The sequence below is a fragment of the Fundulus heteroclitus genome, chromosome 21 (assembly GCF_011125445.2).
Source record: "Fundulus heteroclitus isolate FHET01 chromosome 21, MU-UCD_Fhet_4.1, whole genome shotgun sequence".
Taxonomy (NCBI): domain Eukaryota; kingdom Metazoa; phylum Chordata; class Actinopteri; order Cyprinodontiformes; family Fundulidae; genus Fundulus; species Fundulus heteroclitus.
In genome coordinates this window covers 2,066,305-2,085,179 of record NC_046381.1, presented here as the reverse complement: position 1 = coordinate 2,085,179, position 18,875 = coordinate 2,066,305, and the positions used below count along the sequence as shown (strand labels likewise).

The window sequence follows — 18,875 nt, the reverse complement described above, 5'->3', positions numbered from 1 at the left end:
ACGCTGATGAAACCTTTAAATTATAAACCACCTTGCTTGTGAACAGGAAGTACAGCTCAGATATCGGAAGAAGTTAGTAAAGCTCGTCTTAAACTTTCTCCAAATTGCTGTTAGCGATATCAGTCTTGTCTGCATCAATGTACGACGTCTCATAGACACGGTAAAAATTTTTTATTGAAAATTAAGCTATAAGAAAAACACCTTTGGGGAAAAAACATTAATGCTTAAATAAATTAATTTGAACACCAGGCAGAACTGGGTGGAATTTTTTGTTAAACAAACCTGTGTTTGTCTAGTGTGTGTGGTAAAAAATTAATTTAGCATAAGTCTATGCATACATAGGGGGGTAGAAAGTAGATGTGCCAATCTAGTCAGAAATTCTACTTTTTAGGTTGTGTCACATATATAACCCCTTTTCACAGGATTTATTCTCCTTACCTAATCTTGATTCTTAATAGGTACAGTTGTTCTCTAATTTCAAATGTTTACATACATGAATTTCATTTGTGTGTAAATTCAAATTCAAAAGCATTCATGCTCCGTAAAGTTTTCCCACATAGGTTACAAACACATTCTAGAACGTTCTTCATTTGCATTTAATGTCGATCATGATTGTAAAGGGAAAGGAAAAGCATACATATGCTTTTCAAAACTTTTACAACAATATCTGAAAAGTGTGGCATACATCTGTCTTTACCCCCCCCCCGTCAATGCTTTTTGCTGGCATTAACTCTGTAAGTGTTCTGGGGGTTGTTTCAATCAGCTTTGCAAATACAGAGACTTAGATTTCTACTTTGTAAAATAGCTAAAGTTCAGTCAGAATAAATCTAGTGTGTATGTAAAAAGCAATTTTCTAATTATAAATTTGAATTAGGTCATTTTGACCCATGAATATACTTTGATTTATTCTTTGATAGCCACTGTGGCTATACTTAGTGTTTTCTTCCTTCTGGAAGGTGTACCTTCGGCCCAGTCTCAAGTCTTTGGCAGCCTCTAGCAGCTTTTATTCTAGGATTAACTTGTATTTAGCTCCATCCTCCCATCAACAGCTGACTGGTTTACCTGTACCACCAGATGTCAACCATCCCCACATGATGCTGCCACCACCATATTTCATTGCAGGGTTAGTTTTTCTCCACACTTAGTCGTTTGCATACAGGTCAGAAAGTTTAACGTTGACGTCCTCTGACCCATGTCCATCATGCCCTAATTTGAGCTGGTGTGTAACCTAAAATTACAATAAAACATGTGGAAGTTTGTTGTAACATAACAAAATCAGAAATATTCAATAAGCATCAGTAGTTTCACCGTATAATCATGTCATTTCTTCCTAAAGCTGCTTGCTTGAAATTATCGAGTGCCTGCTCCAAAAAGGAGGTGATACCATCTCATCTTCACATCACAGAACAATTCAGGCACATACACAGAAATACGTCACAGGACTGTAGGTATACTCCAGCTGCTGGCTGAGCTTGTCAGTGACTCTGTTCCTCTTGACCAAACTGATGTCGAAGCAGTAGGCGTGAAGAAATCAGAGCACATCGCTAACAACAGGGTTCTTTTTTTCTCTACGGTCCTGTATTTGCATGACAAAGCTGCCTCCTAGGTGTGCTATTAAAAGCTTGTGAAGAGGATGATATTGTCTTCGGCTCGGACCTTTCTATGTACTTAGGAGCACCCTAGCTCCCTGTTTTCTGGAGCTGGCTTTATCCTCATCCCTGGTCCTCTAGTTGCCATCCTCTCAGCCCCGGGCAAAGCAGTCACACATGCCCTGACACAGGCACTGACAGAACCCATACACTAGGCAAACTGTCAGACTCGATGGCACTAAGCTAACACATACGATTCCTAGAGTCACTCTCTGGATCACTAACAAATAGATTCCTAACGGGAGCGAACCGAAGTATAAGAAACCAAGTAGCCACACCAAGATGCGTGGGACATGGTTACAGAGCTTAGACAGTGCATCATGATCTGTGGGTCCATTGGAGCCTATTGAGACGGAGTCCAGGCTCTGGTCAGCGTAGACATCGGAGCTGCCGTTGTGGCTCGGCGAGTGCTGTGAGTCCCTCTGAACCTCCATTATGGTGATGACCAGGCAGTTTGAGGAGTCATGAGACGGGCTGGTGGAGGACAAACTCTTTGGCGTCAGGACCACCTCCCTCTTCTGGTCCAAGCTGAAGGACTTGTCCTGTGTTGCCAGGTGGGACATGATGTTAACGTCATCAGGCAGGGCAGAGACCTGGTACTCGGTGATTTCAGTTTGGTGTCGGCAGAAGGGGCAGGGGATGCAGCCTGCTCCGTCAGTGATGTCCAGAATCTTAATGAGGCAGCGGGAGCACACCCGATGCAGACAGCCCAGGATCTTAGGCTTCCGGTTGTTTGCATTGTAGCGCTGGTAACAGATTTTACACTCTAATTCCTCTGGAGGAGGACAATCCTTGTTTTCGGACGTAGCCTGAGGACTGCTCATCTTCAAGTCATGTTCTGGGGACACATATGGGAACAGATTGAAAAGAGAGGGTTAGATTCAGAAATGATTAGGTTTAGCTGAACAGGGAAGTCAGGGAGACGTAATAGAGCAGACAGAAACAAGAGGATGCTTTAGTTTCCAGCATGAAAAGGTCAGGACTCTGCCTTCATCTCTGACTGCTCTGACTCTGTGTACCTGCTGGTGATGAATGATTTATGGCCTGGGAATTAGATCAGGGTGTCATCCCTGTGCCCTTTGTGGCAAAGCAAAACCCAGTGGTGATATTGATCTGTGGGGAGAGGTGATAGAAGGAGCTACTCCTTTAACATTTTCTCTCAGTTCTTGTCTAGACTGCAGCATTGTAGCAGTTGTTTGGTGAAATTACCAACCTTTGAGTTGAGGTCTTTGAATTCTTTGTTTTGGAATGTTCTTCAGTTGCCTTTGGATCAAATAACACTTTGCTCAGTTTTTCATGTTAATAAGAAGCACATCTCACTCCTTAGAAACATAGTCTGGCTAAATCAAAATTTTATCTGTGCTTCCTAGAAAGAATGTTAGATAAAATGAAAGCTTTTCAGCAAAACAAAGCAAGTAGTTACTGTTTACCCTGAATTAAACATCCAAGTAAAATAATACCCTAACTTAAAGATAGGTACAAGAGCAATATGATTTATCTTGTTGTATCTGTAGGCATTTTTGCATGCTTTATTGTTACAAACAAGGCAGATATTTTAACTCTCATCCCAATTTCTAACCAGACAAAATTTACTACACATGATTTCTGAGCGTTACAGCAGTGCTCCAACTCCATGGTTTTCAAACAGTGCTCAGTTATGGAGTAAGAAAGCTGTCAAAAGGATGTGTACAGATTCTAAGATTTTTTCTGTCAAAAAAATACTGTACACAAACTCCTACTGTCATATATGTGAGTCTAAAAAATGTGGGTTAGGACTGTTTTTATGTGAGTATGAATCTGAAAGCTGAGACTGTACTCTCTATAACTAATCTCCACGACTCCAAGTCCACACTGCTGTGGACACGAATTCAAGTTTGTGGATTTGAGTAGGAAAGTGTTGAAATGACGCCACAAGGGAGCGTTATAGAATGAGGATGTCTGCACCACTTATGGCTTATTTGGCTTTACATTCCACATATCTGAAAATAATTTATGACTAGACATAGTTAATTGAGATATTGCTAAATATATTTTGAACAGACAATATAGCAATTTAAGATAGCTCTAATTACATTCTACCTAGTATAAACATAGTCAGATTTACCATTAACTTGTTTTGGAGCTCCAATTCAACATATGTGCAATAAATTACAACCTGAAACATGTATTTCAGATAACAGTTAAAGTATGACTACTCATAAAGTAAATTTGAGATATCTCAAAATTATCTCATTATTCAAGATAACTCAAATGTATTTTTTAGTTATCTGAAACTAAGATTCAGGTAGCGCAAATTAAATTACAGATATATTGAAAGCAAATAATGACTAAGCAAAACTAGGTTAGAGATAAATTGAGCACTTTTTATCCCAAACGGTCTTTGTATATCAGATATGTTTAATCATCATTCTGACTTCATAGAACCACAAGCAACTGTTGGGACAGCTTAATGACAGCACCAGGGGGCCTAACACAATAATTTTTTATATTTAGATATCTAAAAATGTAGTTTTGACTAGTCATAATTAAGTCTGAGATATCGTGAATCAGCTTATTGAATCAGAGACAGCTCTGCAATACCGATAATTTTGGAGGATGACAACGCTTAATTTCTACAGGCTTCACTTGAGAAACACAACATAGAACAGCTTAAACACTAGTTGAAATGTAGAGGCCTCAAAATGAGCAGAAGGAAAGCAATATCAGGTAGAAAGGTAGAAAAGGATGTCCTCTCCTCTCTCACAACTGATCAAACGCGAGGAAGAAACCTGCTAAATCCACATAGGATTACAACTAATACTAAGAAAAATATTATTATAGGCCTATGTTATAAATTATTATAGGGCTTATTGCCAAAAATAGACCTAAAAACAGCTTCTTTTCTAAAGCTGCACCAAGCTTGTGAGAGGAACAAGTGACTTGCTCCATGTAAACAAGCCCAATAGCCAAACAAACCACCACACTGTATTACAGAGACCACTTCAAATCATCACACATGCATTATTTAGCTGGTATATATACACACCGGGACTTTGCCTGCTCGTAAAATTGTTCTCCAGGAGGTTGGGGGAATTGATATTAGCCAGCTAATAGCGCTTGTTGTGCACGATTGTATGATGATTTCATTCCGCTGAGAAAAGCCAAATAATCGTAGCCTACCAGCACAGATGTTGCAGCCGCTGGTATTAGGTCTGGACATTCAAGTGTTGGCTCTTTACCACTGAGGAAATGCAGAGAGCACATAGGTGTCTTTGGTCAGATTCCACAGCGAAATCCTCTCGGTTAAAAGCTTGTATCCAACACTGACATTTCTCTGCAATTCTTCGGGGTTTTGTAAAATCAATGGAAAAAAACTCCCTTCATATGGTCACTATCATCATAACGCTGGTCACTCCGGCAGATACCAAGGCAGCAGTGTTATGTTGTTACCATAAAATGTCTGTTGAGGTAATATTCAGGACATATGTGTTCACTATTTGACTCAAAAGTTAACCATTCAAGCTTTACCGCTCTATAATTGTATCTATCTAATATGACCGCGGCACATGTGCACCAGTCCTTGCTTGCTTCAATGTGATAGGAAGGTATGGCCTGGAGCATCATCTAGTGTTCTTATATGCACATTGCAGGCTGCAGTCAAAATACGATACAAAAAGTGTCTAAAATGGGACACTTAAATTTAGTTCAAAAAACGGGATAGTCGGCAAACCCTAGCTTGTCCATCAATCTCCGACGCTGACAGGCTGGGAAGCTATGGGATATGAATCTCCACTTGGTTTATATTTTGACAGTAGTTGTACAACTTCTGCAGTCTGGTTGACATTCGGGGTCTACCTGTCATAATAATACTATAATAATATTTTAGAGAGTGGTTAGAAGTTACCATGCTGGCAGAGCTTTGGCAAAACTGTTCATAAACAGCTGCCAGAATTAGCATGATGGCTAATTTCTAGGCCAATGAGCAGAAGCAACTGGTGAGCTGTGGTGCTGGTAAATGTTTGTTGACTATCCGGGTCCTTAACGTCTCACCGTTTGACAGCAGCAGAGTTGGAAGCAAGCAGCATAGCTTAATAGAATCACTATATTTGATCAATCAGAAAAAAAGAGTATCTTAGCGTTAATTAGCGTGTTAGCTAATGCTAGTTAGCGGCTGTGCTGCAGCTCCTGGATGGGGGAGGGGATAAAGATCGTCATGGCTTCCTCAAACCCCACCCAAACTTGTCAATCTGACGACTCACCTTTTACACAAACTCCTCCCACGCCACCAGATGCTCCTCTTCGTTCAATACTCCCCCCTTGATGTAATTTCAAAACTTTTAATACTCACATAAGAATAAACCTAACCCACTAAATATTTCAGACTCACATATATGACAGTAGAATTTTGTATTTTAATTTATGTACATTTTGTGACATAGAAATATGAATTATTAAAATCATACACACATCTTTTTGACAGCTTCCTTACACCATACGACTTGGGCTGTCTTTATGTACTCTAAATACATTTTTATTTCACTTTGGTAAATCTACTTTTGTGGCACTTCATCTACTTTTAAAATTGGATCTTGGAATTACATGTTGCAGTTCTAAGTTCAGAAACTAGTGGAACTTGCAAACTGATTAGCTCAGTGGCCAGGGTAACAACAATGAGCCATACAAGCTAAAACAATGCATTTCTCTGTTTTCTAATCTTAAAAAATACAAATAAAAAACAATATATATATATATATATATATATATATATATATATATATATATATATATATATATATATATATATATATATATATATAAGTATATATATATATATATAAGTACTTTAAGTGGGATGAACAGTTATGCACACTGATATTTTCTGGTATTTTGTTCTATTTGTTGTTTGCTTCACAATAGAAAAAAATAACACACCTTCAGGGTTGCAGACATGTTTTGTAGATGTACGACAGGAAAACTTTCAAACTAAGCTTTGATTTGCTAAGAAAACTAATGAGAATAAAAGCTTCTAAGTATTATTCCTGCCCAGGAAGGCTCTCCAGAATAATTGAAAATTATATTGTGTAAAAGGACTCTTTTTAAATGTCCTTGATGGTTATCAAAGATGTTCAGTTGCAAATTCCACTCAATCAAATCTTTGTAGAAGGTCGGTCAGGTTCAGTAAGGTTTTTTGTATTCTCTTATAATATTGGAATATATAAAACACGGCCTTCCTACAGAGAACAATTTTGTCCTTTAACATTGAGTAGGTAACACAGCAATTGAAGGTTTCACCTCTTACCATCACTCATAGATTCTTATATGTATTTAACACAGATTTGTACCATTTGGGTTAACAAAGCCTTGTTTTTCTGTTCTTTTAAAATAAATTACACAAATGTAAGGTTCTTTGGCCAGCTCATAACACTTTTATGTTATCGCATCTTAAGTTACGGCTAGGTAGTTTATAATCAGCCTTTGTATGCGCACACAGACAGGTGAAGACACACCTGCAGTTTTTCTACTACTGTGAGCTCCTGGAGAAGCGCACTGCATATACGACCAGAAGATCATTTATAAACTTGTTTCAGTTTATACATATTACATACTACGCTGAATTTGCACATTTATAGATTAAATATTTCTAATTTTACAGGTGGATTGTCTATGTATATTTTAAATTCTAAGAAAGTACATCCATCCATTTGTATATCCTTTTGTTGCATCCTTCCTGATAAACCTCACTGAAAAAGCGTGTTTATTTGATCTGAAGCTGCTGGACACATAATGAACTACCAGCAAAAAGCGGCGTTATTACAATAACAAACACAGCGATGTGCCAGTTAGGGTCTTTGCATCCTGTCATTCGGTCTGACAGCCGTCGCCCCGCTGCCCAGATTGCCAGTCAGACTGTGTTTGTACATGGTCCCTTGATCTTGTTTTCATGGCAGCATAACATTATTTCAAATCAAGCACTGGTCACAGCTCTCAGGCTAGGTTTGCCTCGCAACTGCTGTTTTCAAGACATTGATGGTTCTTGTTTGCAGCTGTGGTCAATGTGAAGAACTTATTAGTATTTATTTTACGGTATCTTTATGCCTATTTTGTGTGTGCAGTACAATCAGTCCCTCTTCTATTATTCATTTCTAAGGGTTGGTGCAGGACTTGTGCGCATTCTATAATGTACTCTCTAAAAGGGACAATCAGCAAGGGAAGGATGGTCACTGTAGCTAATTAAAATTAATTAGTAAAGGTTAAAAAGGTTTCCTAAAACTTTGATTTGATTTTTATTCTGCAAGCATTTGATCCAACATATTGCCTCTTACTTAACACCTACATAATTGCATTAACAAGTCCTCTTCCGATCATGGAGATGCTATTTATAAAGCAACACCTGTCATCCATTCAGTCATGGTCATAAAATATACATCGAATAGGTGAATTCTATATTGGCAAATGCCCAACAGGCTCCTCTTTGGCTTGCTGACTGTTAAATATTTCAGCAACAGGTCTGCTGAGTTAAATAGCCCCCTGAAGCATGTCAGAAAGAAAAATCTGCTTTATCAATCTCAAGAGCAAAACCGCTGTGGGCTCCTTATGTCAAGGCAAATGTGGGACAGCAGTGCCGTTCGAGAAGTTGGACAAGTTCGACGCTCCATTTGGGGGAAATCATTTCCCATGCCTCTGCACTGATCTAAGGATCTAATTAAATCTCTTCGTAACACATGGCTCTGCCTGGGCTTTCACACGCTGTACATGGCATCAAACTTTAGCTGGCTTAAGGTTAAGATAAACATGTAAGAAACACACCTTAAATCAGCCCATAATGGGTTGTGGATGATGGCTAGAGTAAATACAAAGCGCTGACGGAGACTTCGTTCATGGCCCTCACTATCAGATATGTCCAGTGATGTCCAAATAAAAAAGCGTCCAAACATTATTCAAGCTAGAAACACATGTAGTCATGTTCTGTCAGAGGCGTCTTCAGCGCCGCTGTCAGACAGACCACTACATCCTTGCTGCCCACTGCCATCAGCAGCTGCAACAACTCCGTGAAGAAACCTGCATAATATGAATTGCAACATTTAGTTTACCCTTGGCATTAATAAAGTATTTTTTTAAATTGAATGTGACATTAGCTGATTACTCCAATGGAGAACATTTTGTCATCCCAAATTAACATGATAAACGTTCAGGCGAATTTACAAGCAGCTACTGCTCAAAAGAACCCTTTTAGTTGTTGGAGGAAACTGATTGAAATCAAAAACAAAGAATGAATGGGTTTGAGGTGGTAAAACTCTTGAATGATTTAGCTGCCAAATAGCGTAAAAAGGCATGCTTGGTGCTCTCAGTTTGTCCACTTTTAGGCTGGGCTCACATGCTGCCTCGTCTTGGTTTGAATATGGTTGGATAATAAATTGATGGGTTAATCTCCTGCATGTCAACTTGTGCCTGAATACTCAACTAAAGCTATATAGACCCATAATCGCCCCAGAAACACATGGTCATTATTGCTAAATCAAGGCTCTCAAACTATGGTGGAAAGACCAAAGATGGTACTTAAGACACTTTAACTCAGTCACTGAATTAGGCTTTATTTATATGACGCTATTCATAAGTACAACGCAGAGGGGTATAGGTTAAAAATCTAGAGGATAAACATAAAACCACAACAGAGACATACGCATTAGAATGGATTAAACTAAGTAAACAGATAAAACAATAAAATGTATATTAAGAAGACAAAGAATTGAGAGGAAGATAACTCCATCATTTATAGAGAATGAGAAACTGGAAATAATTGTATAGCTCAGCGAAATATATCAGTGAAATGCTGATATATAAAATCAATAGAACAAATAAATAAGAATGATAAATCAAGAAAGAAAAATAACATAGGTATATTATTCCAAAAAATAAATTGTTAACCATAAATTCCAAATAATGCATAATAATAGAAATATAAAAAACATGCAACATAATTGTCAAGATTATTAACTAAAATAGTAATATAATTATAAAACATAGATAATAATAATCTTTTTTACAACTAAATAACTAAAACTGATACGAAATCAGAATACCATAAAAATAAATAGCTATAAACTTCACCCAAAAGCCGGACTGAATATAGATGCTTCTTCAGTTTCCTTTTAAAAACACCCAAACTCTCAGCTGCCCTTAGGCCTGCAGGAAGGCTTTTCCACAGCTGTGGGGCCATAGTGGTACATTAAGGTGTCAAATATTTACAAGGTAAACACAAAGCTAATTTACATTGATGCAGAGCTCACAGGCAGAAACGGGCCAAAAGATGAGCTGTTCATACTCTTTGAACTCTGCTTCAAGCACAAACTGCCCCATGGTGAAATGCAGCGTAGAATATCTCAAGAACTCCCCACAAAAACTGAAGCAGAGAGCAGTCAATAAAGAATAGGCGTCCTCGGCTACTTGTTTACCCCAGGTGTTAGAATGGGAATGTAGGAATGACGCAGTTAAACCATGTTCTGGTTGCAAGTTGGAAAACTGCTGTGCTCAATGCAAGCTGACTACGACTACTAGCTGTACCTGCTAATAAAGCCAAAGGCATACATTTGCTGACAAAAGTTTCCTGAGACACAAACTATGAGATTATTTCTGCAGCAGTCATCACACTTTAAAGACGTTGCACCCATCTCTGCTTTGGAAATTGGGACTGGTGAGAATGTTTTGATTATCCATAGGTTTTCCAACTCGTTTGTTTCCTGAGAACATAAAATGCAGATTTAAACAGCATCCTTTTGCCAGTGGACTACATTAAGACAATTTAAAATCTCACTAACATGAAACAGTAAAAGTACTGCTGGGTTACTGTTGTAATTTCTGTTGTTGAATTTTGCAAATAACATATACAGTAACAGAAATGTATGTTTTGGTCCTACATCACATCCACTATTCCAAAGCAAGACTGGGTAAAATATATCCTAACACAGATGCAAGATGTGACAGAAACACTCCGGCTGATTTAACACAAATGTTCTGGTCATGCCCAGCCCTGGCAACCTACTGGTCTACCATCTTTAAAACACTGTCAGAAACATTGAATACTAACTTCAACCCAACGTAGTTATGGCCATATTTGGTGCCACAGATAGAAGATATACAACACTAAGGGAAGGCCATAGAAACATAATTGCTTTCCCAACACTGCTTGCATGTAGAAGAATATTATTGCATTGGAAATCAAAAAATCCACCCAAAGCGTCTTTGTGGTTTAGTGACCTGACACACTTCACACAATTAGAGAAAATAAAATATACTCTAAGGGGGTCCAGGGACAAATTTTTCTGATTGTGATTGAACCCATGTGTACCATGTCTGGTTTAGTGCACAGCCTTAGTGCTGGCAAGCCGAGGTATATGCTCTTTTTGTTATGTACGCTCATATGTGTGTATATATTTGGATGTATATATGTATGTAAAACAAACTTTGTTTTTGTTTTTTTCACTGTTCTTGTTTATTCTTGTATTACCTTCAATTATCTACTCCTAATGGATTGGTGTCCAACATGTTCTTGGGATGGGGGGTTAAAATATAAATGAGTATCGTGCTTCATCTAATTAAAACGATATAATGTATCACTGATGCTCAATAAAAAAAGAAAAAAGAAGAAGAAAAGATATGGTTGAGAAAAGATGAATACTTTGTGTTGCACCTTACATTTTCCAAAAAAAAAAAAAAAGAAATGTATGTTTTCACTTAAGTTTTAATAAATAGCTGAACAGACAAATGTATTATTTAATATAAATGAATAGAAATGCCTTAATCTCATGGATTGTATTTACACCAAATACATTTATGCAGTTTTGTATCCAAATGGATTAAGGGTCAAATTATAGCCATATTTCTATATCACGTTATGGAAAGACGATCATGTTTTTATTCCCAGGTTTACTCTGGTGTTTGGCTGTATTTTGATTAACAATATTAAAGTAAAATCTATCCTGCATTTTCACACCAACAGACGCCGACAACATGCTTTTAACGTTTTTACATCAGCATTTTAAAAGAACTACATACGTTGAAGCGCTAAATCAAAAGCTGTTTACAACCATGATCAGATTATAAAACAGAGCACAATAAAGTGATCATGTGCACCAATCATAGAGGATTCACCATTACAAAGTAAAATTTGGCCAATTTTCTGATGTGTTTGTCTGTTTAATGATTTTTCTACGGTTTGGCAATTAAGATGAAACGCTCTCCATTGCTTTTGTCCCGTTTCTCAGCCCTCCACCCCCAGACCCCATGAAACACACAAACGTACACTCTCTTATCTGAGTAGATTGTGATTAAAAGTGTCGAACTTTGCTGTCAGAAAGTCTTAATTATAGATGTGCTTGTGATCCTAAAGATTATGCTTATATCGCTGTAGTCACAATATTCACATTAATTGTTAGCTTTTTATAGACTGCCAATTTAAAAAGTTATATCCTGAAATACATAAAAGCAGAAACAGTTTATTCATCTCTGTCTGTAGTATCTGTCAAGTTTTGATGTATACTTTATAAAATGGTTATCAAGTGTTACTATTCAATTAATGTTCAAGTTTTTTTTTTCTACATACAGATTCAAGTTTTTTAAGAATAGGCATTTGACGAGACCAGGTAGCAGTCCATATCGGCCTCAAAGTTAATACAATCAAAAACATGTATTGTTTTAAAAACTCAATAACCTTAAAATACTGTAGTATACTACATTATAATCTATTAGTATCACACTGTCTAGAGAAGTATTGTGATTTTGTCCCACTTAATTCAGTCACTAATGACTTCTGGACTCTGAGTCCATTTTTCTGGTCTTAGCCAGGCCGAGGCATAACCGACCTTTGCTGCTCCTTAGAGCTCCCAGTCCAACAGCAGGCCCACAGGGGTGACAGAGATTTAGCACAGACTTCAATCTGAAACCAGTTTCTAATGTTATCTCTTGTCTGTGAATCTAATTTTAAACTTTAAGATGTTTCTGAATATCGAGTTTGAAAGAATTAAAGTTCTTTTAGGGTTAAAATTTCAACATATTTGCAATATAAAAGAACCAACAAACTTGTAATCATACAAGGGAAAGAGTTCATAGCAGGTACCACTCATAACCTAATGTAGCTCATTTCATTTTTTCTTTTTCTTATCATAATGGAGTGTTTGTCAATGCATACTGTAACTGCAAATAGCTTTCAATAAATCATTAACAATTTTCTGTGATTTACTTGAAAGTGCAGACGATTAAACTTAAACTTCCTCCAAAACTCTATACAATGAGTTAATAAAAGGAGAGGTGTTAAAAGTGAAACACACCAACAATCAAGCTTCTAAACAGGCATTAGTGTTAGGATTGGTGTCCCTAAATAGAAATGGGCCCTTAATAGAAAATCTTCTTAGGGCCCTGTGCTTTAATAACTGGCCTGTCTAGTGTTAAAAAGTTCCTGTAATGTCTTGGCAACACATAATTTAAACATGGATAGTCTCTCTTTTTTGAAGTCATTAAGGAAGGCAGGACAGCCCTTAAACCTTGAGGCAAACCCCATATTTGTTGCATAATCAAAATGATGTACTCAGCCTTCGGTACAGTTTTGTGAGCCATGAGCATGAATAGTGGGAATGACAAAATGAAGATAAAAAAAAAACTGGGTGTGTAAAATGCGGCTGCACAGCTTTGCGGGCGGGAGCTCACTGAGAAAGAAGACCGACAACCGAGATCAGGATTTCAGTTTAGTCAGAGACTGAGGACGGTCAGATATGGACGCCCTGATCAGAACCGCCGTCCCAGTATCCAGTAGGAGAATGAAATCGTACAGAACATCCCTTCAGCACTTGTAAAACTGGACTTAGAGGGATTCATAAAAAAGTTATTCAAAACAGCATGGCAAAAAAAATTTAATGAGCACGTAATATAAATACTGTAATATTTACAAGTGTGTGCATGATGTGTTGTTCTTGCGCCGTGCAGTTGGTTAGATTCTGTTATTTATGTTTTTCAGCATGCCACTTTTGAACACACGATTCCATAAATGTGTTATAAGATCAATTGAAAAGCACATGGGAATAGTGAGAGCTTCCCAAATATAATCAGGTAGCTTTAGTAGCTCAGTGTGTCAGGATTATGCCCATCAATGCGCATTTCTTGAGCAGCATAAGCAGGAATGCATGTGACCTATAACTGGGTACGGGGCTTCCTGCCAGCTAATGCAGGTGGGAAGGATAGTATAAGGCAGAGAGAAAATACCCAGAACACGGCCTGCTGCAGCTGCAGCGCTGCTCTAATCTCAACATAAGGACTAGGCTTGTCAAAGGGAATATTCCTTTTTAAAGAGCTTTACATTCTGCACTGACTGATCTCACCACAGTTATAGAAATGATACGTCTTGTGCAGTTTTTTTTTTTTAAAAAACGTTCAGCGGCACAGGCAGCACGGGTTACCAGCTAGGGAAGGTGCGTCCCTGTTTGCTTCTGTACACATAGTAGCTCTGAACTGTGGCTGCAGATTTAGTGTGTCATTTATACAACAAGCTCTAAAAGGGAAAACAGCCACATCAAAGTGTCGAATTCTTTTATGTCCTCATCAAAATGCAGCTCACAAGAACAACTTATTGGTGCAACAGATCACACTGTAGCCAACTGCTCGCTGAAAGCATTGTGGGGTGCCGTTAGCGCTGTTCCACAGGGAAGAGATCATGCTTTCATACCCAATCTAACATTTTGCTTTTACAAGGTACTGATTATCATTTTAAGTGTGACAAAAGCAAATATTAACGCTAGGTCAAGTGTTAAGTGCATGATTGTGTTTGGTCACAATCTCACCTGTCCAGGCAGGACTTTACATGTTTCTCCCGCAGTACATAAACCTGCATGTTGGTTAATTAGTGTGTGCAGATTGACCTGAGCAGTGACTCGTTGTGTCTCATAGATAGATAGACAGACACTCTCTCCACTGTGTTTGCAGTGCTTCCAAAAGCATTTATACCCCTGAAACTTTTTAAACTGTTTTATCATGCTGATAACACAAGCTTCTTTATATTTGATGGGCATTTAAAGTGATAGACATGGGACATCAAAAAAAGTGAAAGGAAAACGATAAACAGTTTGAAAAGGTAAATGAACCACTGAATACAAGACTAATGCAACTTATAGATATAATTTGTCCAATGTAGCTCCTTTGTTGGGTCATACCAGGTTCATAGATAATTAGGCCAATTTTTGCCCCGATCTTCCCCTTCCGACAATCCTGAGGATGTCCCAATTATCGGGATGCTGCTTAAAATAATCTTATGACTAATACACATCACACCTGCTGTGTGTGATGAATTAAGAGTGATCTGGTCCGCATGGAAAGACATCAGGACCGCTCCAACTTGAAATCCGGGATATTTGATTGTCTTGGCCTGATATCCTAGTTTGTGGAGTGCTATCAGAGGACAAACGAGCTCGCCGCCTGTTGAATGTGACGTGTAGCCAATCAGAAAGCGAGGCGGGGGAAACCGTGCCGTCTCCATTCCTTTAACCAACAGCTTTTCTTTTTGCAATGTTTTTTCACAGTTCAAATTTGTCCATAAACTATCGCCATTGTTCTTCCTCGTTTGCCATGTTTATTTACTCTGAACGCACGTTTGATCTCGAGAGGTAATGCGAGATTTCCCATCTGGCATCTGAATGTTCCTGCGGGAAATCTGTTTGTATGTGTTGTGTTGTGCTTGACTAGACACAACACGCTGTACGAACAAGACCGTTATGGAGATGCTTTTTTTTATCGTCATGCGAGGGGTCTCTCAGTCTTTGAAAATCAGCCAAGAATTTTAAAATGTTGCCGTGTGAAGCACTGCCTCTTTTACTCCGACACCTCTAAATAACATCAATGAACACAAATCTGGCTTTTATGGTAGACTGGCAAGAAGAGCCACTGTTGGAAAGAAAGCCTTAGAAGTCCTGTTTGCAGTTTGCCATGAGCCATGTAGGAGATTGTAATTCAACTTTGTGGCCCAAGTAGCACTGCACATAACCCTAAATCCCAGATCTGCATGGTGAAACATAGTGGTGGCAGCATTATGTTGTGGAAAGATTCATTCTGCAGCAGGAATAGGAAAGCTTCTCATAATTTATAGCAAGCTAGATGGAGCTAGATACAGAGCAATCTTGGAGGAAAACCTTTTAGAGATTTAAAAAAAGACTTCATCGTTAAAGCCATCAGAGCTTTAACGTCCAGTGGTACTAAGGCTCTTAAAGGTATATAGCCACGTTATATGCCTATACCAAAAAGGCGCAGGCTCGGTTAAGCGTTATTTATTAATCAACATCTGGTTTTCTGATAGTTCTGCGGTAGATGACTCCATGTCTGTTTCTATCTGCTCATCGCGCCCAGTGCTGGGGTTATTTTTAGGATTAAAAAGGATCTTCAGTATGGACTCTTGGTGTATTTAACCTTATTTTGTCATGATCAAACGGTTTTTGGTCTTTTTTTATAGGCATATAATGTTCCCATGTGCTCTCTATCCAGGTTAAGCTTTTTTTTTTAATTTTTTTGCTGTGTCAAAAGTAAACCTTCCCGAGCTACTGTGTTCTGCATCTTTGTATCCAGCAGTCTCATGATGTTTCAGGGCAAAATTTTAAAAAATGGATCATGCATATTGTTTTGAAAACTCGCATACCGGTACGTTGTCTCAATCATCTAATTTTAAGTATGAGCTGTTTTTATACCTTCCTTTTTCCAATATTTAGACCCTAAAAATCAACCCGGTTAGTGAATTTTCCACAGAAACCCATTGGAAGCCAATTAAAACAAAGAAATACATTTGTACAGCCTGCCACCCAGAGATGAGTAATGTAAAAATACACTATCCACTCACCTTTCGCCACTTTGCAAACCAGTTCAATCTATTGAAGTCCTGTGTTTCCTGTCAGCATTTTCCTCCATGCAGTGAACCAGTTTCTCCTCTATTTCATGGACTGAGACGGATGCTAGAGTCACCTAATTAGAGCCGAAAAGGTTAATCTGTTTATACATGCACGGACGCTTTATAGCTTGTTGAATAGAGTTATTGCCTCACGGGCTTTAAGTAGCATTTGATTTTGTGAATTAATGGAAGGGATCAAGGGACATGATGTTGTTACTGAGATTGTGAGGTGTTAATTAAAATAACAACAAGCTGGTCAGATGGGAGGAGAGTGTTTACAATGCAGCATTTAGCTCCGGCCACAGCTTTACTCTGCAGTGAGATTGTAAAAGTTGCTGCTTGCAGCATGCAGCAGCTACAGCAGTGCACATGTAGAGGGTTGCCTTTGTGCAGGTGGTATGCAACACCTAAAGGAGCAACTTCAGCTGGCTTTGATTGTGTAGAAACTAGATCATGCAATCAAATGTAAATCATTTTTAGAATGTAGATGCACTCGTGACCCTTAAACTAATAGTCCTTGATCAAATAAAAAGCACAGCACAGTCATTAGTGTTTTCATTCAAAACCTTTGCTATTTAACATGAGGTTAGATTCCTTTAAACTGAGTAGTCTACTGCTAGTTTGGATTTTTTCAGAGCAAAGCCAAGACTGATAGCAAATCGAATCTCATTCCCAGCATTCTGCAGCATGTGTGCTCCATAACCCCAGTGCTGTTGCCCCTATGCCTATTGAACAGATATCTGACTCCTACCAGCATTGCTGATCAGCAACTTCTAACCAGGCTCCATTATTTCACTGGTTACCTCTGTAACTTGGAATAAAGAAAGCCGTTTTATTATTATCATGTGGTAGATTTTAGTTCTTTAGAAGCCTATGCTTTAGTTGTGTGTTTTGGGCTTTGGTAGTTCTTTCATTAATGGTACCCTGAGCTTTAGAAAACTTTTACTGTGGTTTTGGGGTTATAATATGATGTGTTGTGAAGTGATGAGGCCGCATGAATGTCAAGAACGGGTACCAAAGGACCAGATTGTGGGCGGACAGCTTTTATCTTTCTACGTAATTCATATTCTCCAATCAGAGCACACCATCAAGCAAACAGCCTTCCCCCTCCCCTCCCCTCTCCCCACCTCCCACTAGCTTATACACTCACCGGCTAATTTAGTGGCGAGTCGCGCTAGCACGTCTGACTGCTCCACTCGAGCAGAGGATGGTCACCAACAAGGGGAGCTGTTATGTCCGAGGCTGCTCAAAACCGAATGGAAGTTTCCATTTACTGCCGAAGGATGAGAGAATCAGAGTGACTGAAGTTATTTATGGGAAAGTACCACACAATTATAAGTCCAATTTGAGTCGTGGTGAAGTTAGTTTTAGGTTGGATGTGCAGCTTTGGCAGCGTCTGCCTCCTGTTGGAGCCGATACAGGGAGGCTGGTCTGAGCTGCTGCTGTTTGCTCACTCTCTGCCAAAGCCACGGAGCGTGAATACCCAACATCCAACCTAAAACTGACTTCACTTCGAATTCGAGACTGTAATGTTCAGTGCACTTTACTGAAGCTGTTTCCAGAACGTTTTCTAACAAACTGATTTTGAAAAAAACTTTACTACCAACACTGGAGGTGGCGACCACGACGCTGTCATTACCCATAAGCTTATTTAATTTCTAAATGCTGTTTGTCTGATAAACGTATGAAAACGGTCTGAACCAGCAGAGTTCTCCACCGTAACTGCAGCGGGGAGCTCTGCTGCTGTGGACTTCAGTCCCACTGTGCAGATGGTGAATGGTGTGGCCAGGTTAAAGCCTTTGGTCAGCTTGGCCTCGCCTGTACACCATCCTACAACACAAATACTTCCATTAGCAATAATACCATCATTTGTGTTGTGCTGAGAAGAGAGGTGTGGATGGAGGGAGCGAGGGCAGGTGTGGACATGTTTGAACAATTTCCCAAATATGGTTGAAGCCAATCAGAGTGAAGTCAACAAGGTAGAGCTGCATATCATTACCGTACCCAACCCTTTTACCGAGGAGGGAAATCTGGCCTGTCAAAACAACCCCCTACAAAGAGGTGACATCATTTTTCATAATGAAATTCTCCTGAGAATTTATATTTGCAGCAATATGAACTACAGGAAACAGTTTAAAACATTGATGTAATGGCACCTTTAAGAAATAAATAAATACCACGTATTGATAATCAATGCAGTCCAGGTTTGTCCTGTTTTTACAGTTTTTTTTTACTTGGCCTCAATTTAATGTGGGCCAAATATCAGGGTTCCTACAGAGTCTTACCTTCCCTCTTTCCAGCCTTTAGTTCCTCTTCCTTATAGCCAGTGCTTT

The 18,875-nt window shown here is 38.7% G+C and overlaps 1 protein-coding gene across 1 annotated transcript in view; it reads right to left on the bottom strand.

The window, feature by feature from the left end:
- Positions 1-836: 836 nt before the first annotated feature.
- Positions 837-18,875, bottom strand: part of LOC118556935 (E3 ubiquitin-protein ligase RNF182-like) — a 23,851-nt gene continuing 5,812 nt past the window's right edge. The window contains exon 2 of the mRNA XM_036125616.1: positions 837-2,487. Within this exon, the coding sequence (XP_035981509.1) occupies positions 1,742-2,487 (746 nt within the window). The 3' untranslated portion in view covers positions 837-1,741. The remainder of the gene's footprint in view (positions 2,488-18,875) is intronic.